Genomic DNA, 3,196 nt, shown 5'->3' with positions numbered 1-3,196 from the left:
AACAGTTCACTGAAGTTGGCGGGAAAATAACACACATAGGTTGGGCCCAAAGAAATAATTAACGTAATTTGGAAGCCATGCAATCAGTGACGAAAGAAAGCCGCTGTTGCGTGCATGGATTATTTTTTCACGACCATCAGTCATGTGCCACTTGTTCTATGACGCTGAGTATAATATGTCATTCTTTCTTTAATCACCAGTTAAAATCTTCTTAAACTGTTTTCTGTAGAAATGACTATGATGACCTTCATTCAATAACTCTTACCACTGTGCTATTACATGACACAATGGACATCAAACATAAGGTTAATTATATGAAAAAAAACAAAAAAAACAAATGATAATGCATATACGCATCAATGCATCAACCATATACGATCGAGCAATACATAAGGCTGGAAATTGTAACTTTTAACTAGGACAAATTTTGAGTTGACAAGTACACAACCAATATATATTGATCGAATCCTGATTTGTCCCAACAATGATTTCTTAATTTATGTCAAGTCTCTTCTATTTCAACTAATTAAATCAAGTCTAGTCAATTGTAATGCATACAATTGTGAATGCTGTACATTATTAGATGTTTTGAGTTGAGACATGGTGAGGATATAGTTGTGATTTGGAAAAAGAAAGGGTGACAATAGTTTGTAAGCAAAAAGGCACGTCAGCTTTTACATGAATAAACTAAGAAGTATGGAAGACAAGGAGGCAAAGAGTGTATAAATAGAAAGCTCCAGTTACAGTTTGGTAGGATAGGAAAGAAACAAGAAGACCACTAATTTGAAAGAAATGGGAAGATCTCCTTGTTGTGATGAAAATGGCCTTAAGAAAGGTCCTTGGACTCCTGAAGAAGATCAAAAGCTTGTTCAATACATTCAAAAGAATGGTCATGGAAGCTGGAGAGCTCTTCCTAAACTTGCAGGTCTAATTTCATGAATAACATGCATGCCTATCTCTTTTTATTTTTGATAAAGTGTCCATCTCTTTATTGCTTCCTTCTTTCTATGGTACATTATATCAATAGGTATTTTGTTAGTTGTTTCTAAAGTTGATGTTGTGCGCTTTTATAGGTCTTAATAGATGTGGGAAGAGTTGTAGATTGAGATGGACAAATTATTTGAGACCTGATATAAAGAGAGGGAAATTCTCCCAAGAAGAAGAACAGACTATCCTCAATCTTCATTCCTTTCTTGGCAACAAGTAAGTTCTATAACTCTTTTCAAACTTTCGTTGTAAAGTAAATCATATATGGTTTAATTATATTAGCGTGTGAACTGTGTTATTGATTGCTTGAATTTAATTTTACTTGAATTACTAGGTGGTCGGCGATTGCAACACACCTTCCTGGTCGAACTGACAACGAGATCAAGAATTTCTGGAACACACATTTGAAGAAAAAGCTGATTCAAATGGGTTTTGACCCAATGACACATCGCCCACGCACTGATATATTCTCAAGCTTATCTCATCTTATTGCTCTAGCTAATCTAAGGGATGTTGTCGTGGACCACCACCCCTGGGAAGATCATGCTGTGAGATTACAAGCAGAAGCTGCTCAAATGGCTAGGCTTCAGTACATACAGTACCTTCTTCAGTCCACTTCTTCAGTTCCAACTAGCTCAAGTAACTTAACTGGCATTACAGACATGGAAGCTTTCAATCTGTTGAACTCATTGAAAGAACACCCTCTTTCAAACCCACCATCGCAGTTGGAAAGTCCCACTTCAGGTTCTCTTGGACTTGTTCCTACACAATCTTATGATTCCTTCTCTCATTTGCCAGACCTACAACTACAAGTCCCTTGCAGTTTTCAGATATCTATGAATAGTGACTTTGGACAAGGTAATACATCTACTGTATTCAGTCAAGGAGAAGCTACACCTACATCTCCCTGGATGCCAGCATCTCCTCTTAATAGTACTACTGCTCCTTTGGTAACTCAGAATTCTTTCAATAATTCTGGTGATGCTTGCAGTACCTCTAGTTATGGAGGAGCACCTTCCTTTTGGCCAGAACTACTCCTTGACGATCCTTTCATCCATGAGATTTCTTAGCTTTCCAGTTGTGTGAGAGGTTTGGAGTTACGAGCATTATACCTCTTTTACTGTGTATGTTTCTCACTACTACACCAGTTTCCTATACACACATTGCATCGTATACATTTACAATTAAGAGAGATTACTATTTGATGTAAATATATAACATATATATGGATTTACAATCTTCCTTATTTTGAATTTTTTTGCTTCGGATGAACAAGTTTCTCTGTTTCTTGGTTCAACTCCTTAAATGTAGTCCTAAATTGTATACAATAAGGATATAGTCTGCTGAAAAGTATACAAAAATCTAACAGAACTGTTCATTTTCAAACTAATGCTCTAACAACTCTGCTTTACTTTGTATTTAGATGTCGGTTGAGTAATAAGACAGTAGAGGAAGGATCATAACCAATACCAGGAGACTCTGATCATCACCGTACCATTTAAAGAACATACAAGGAACGAGGTGATGATCTAATTTAATGATTATAACATTGCAAGTACAAGGAGCTAAAGAGAACATCCCAAAAAACCAACAAAGGTTTCACACTGAACAAAAGAGTTCCTTGAGAATCGTTTTGTTTCTTCTTCCACATATTGTTTTATTCACCATTAATCAAAACCTTTTAGTAGGTAAGCTAAGTAGAATCAGTATGTTGACATTAACAAAGCCTTTCTTTCTAAAAAATGTTGTTATCACGACATAGCGATGTTATGTCTACTATTATGACCATCACACCAGTTTCACACTAAGATTTTTTTCTGCAGGTTTTTGTTTTTGTAATCATTAGCAATTTTGATTGACGAAGTCTGAAAACCTCAGGCTTTAGCCTGTGCTTTAAGATTCCAGTTTAGCTATGTTTTGAAGGGGTCTTGTGAGTATGTAGTTGTATAAGTTCTCATGGGTTTAGTCCAACCCATGAGAGCTTATACTAAAAATATATATAAACTCTCATGGGTTGGACTTAAGAAAGTTGATTAACAGGTGATGTTGAAAAGGATTCGATTCACAATGACAAGCACCATTAAATTGCTAAATAAACAAGTATATGAGCTTGTTCCCTCTGCACCACTAACAATCTATCGTTATTAATAAATGTAACAATCTCATTCAGTTAGTTTATTATAAATTTTAAAAAAATGAAAGCCAAGGG

At 35.5% G+C, this 3,196-nt stretch overlaps 1 protein-coding gene across 2 annotated transcripts; it reads left to right on the top strand.

Moving 5' to 3' along the window:
• The first annotated feature begins 751 nt into the window (after positions 1-751).
• LOC147501803 (transcription factor MYB93-like) lies at positions 752-2,679 on the top strand. 2 transcript variants are annotated; one of them, XR_015221467.1, is made up of 4 exons: positions 752-925; positions 1,074-1,203; positions 1,322-2,111; positions 2,411-2,679. XR_015221467.1 is itself a non-coding variant. In XM_086606798.1 (3 exons), the coding sequence occupies exons 1-3, from the start codon at positions 793-795 to the stop codon at positions 2,055-2,057; spliced, it is 999 nt and encodes a 332-aa protein (XP_086462924.1). In that variant the 5' UTR covers positions 752-792; the 3' UTR covers positions 2,058-2,262. The 2 variants fall into 2 exon arrangements, 1 of the variants encoding a protein (XP_086462924.1); XM_086606798.1 differs by lacking the exon at positions 2,411-2,679 and having other exon boundaries at positions 1,322-2,262.
• The last annotated feature ends 517 nt before the right edge of the window (positions 2,680-3,196 follow it).

This window comes from Coptis chinensis, chromosome 4, assembly GCF_015680905.1.
Source record: "Coptis chinensis isolate HL-2020 chromosome 4, ASM1568090v1, whole genome shotgun sequence".
NCBI classification, from domain to species: Eukaryota; Viridiplantae; Streptophyta; class Magnoliopsida; order Ranunculales; family Ranunculaceae; genus Coptis; species Coptis chinensis.
Note: the sequence above shows the minus strand (reverse complement) of the source record. Positions and strands in the feature narration are given on the sequence as shown.

Coding starts and splice junctions, on each gene's coding strand:
- LOC147501803 (XM_086606798.1), top strand. CDS start 793: ATGGGAAGATCTCCTTGTTGTGATGAAAATGGCCTTAAGAAAGGTCCT. Junction 926..1,073: donor AGCTCTTCCTAAACTTGCAG/GTCTAATTTCAT, acceptor GCGCTTTTATAG/GTCTTAATAGATGTGGGAAG. Junction 1,204..1,321: donor CATTCCTTTCTTGGCAACAA/GTAAGTTCTATA, acceptor TTGAATTACTAG/GTGGTCGGCGATTGCAACAC.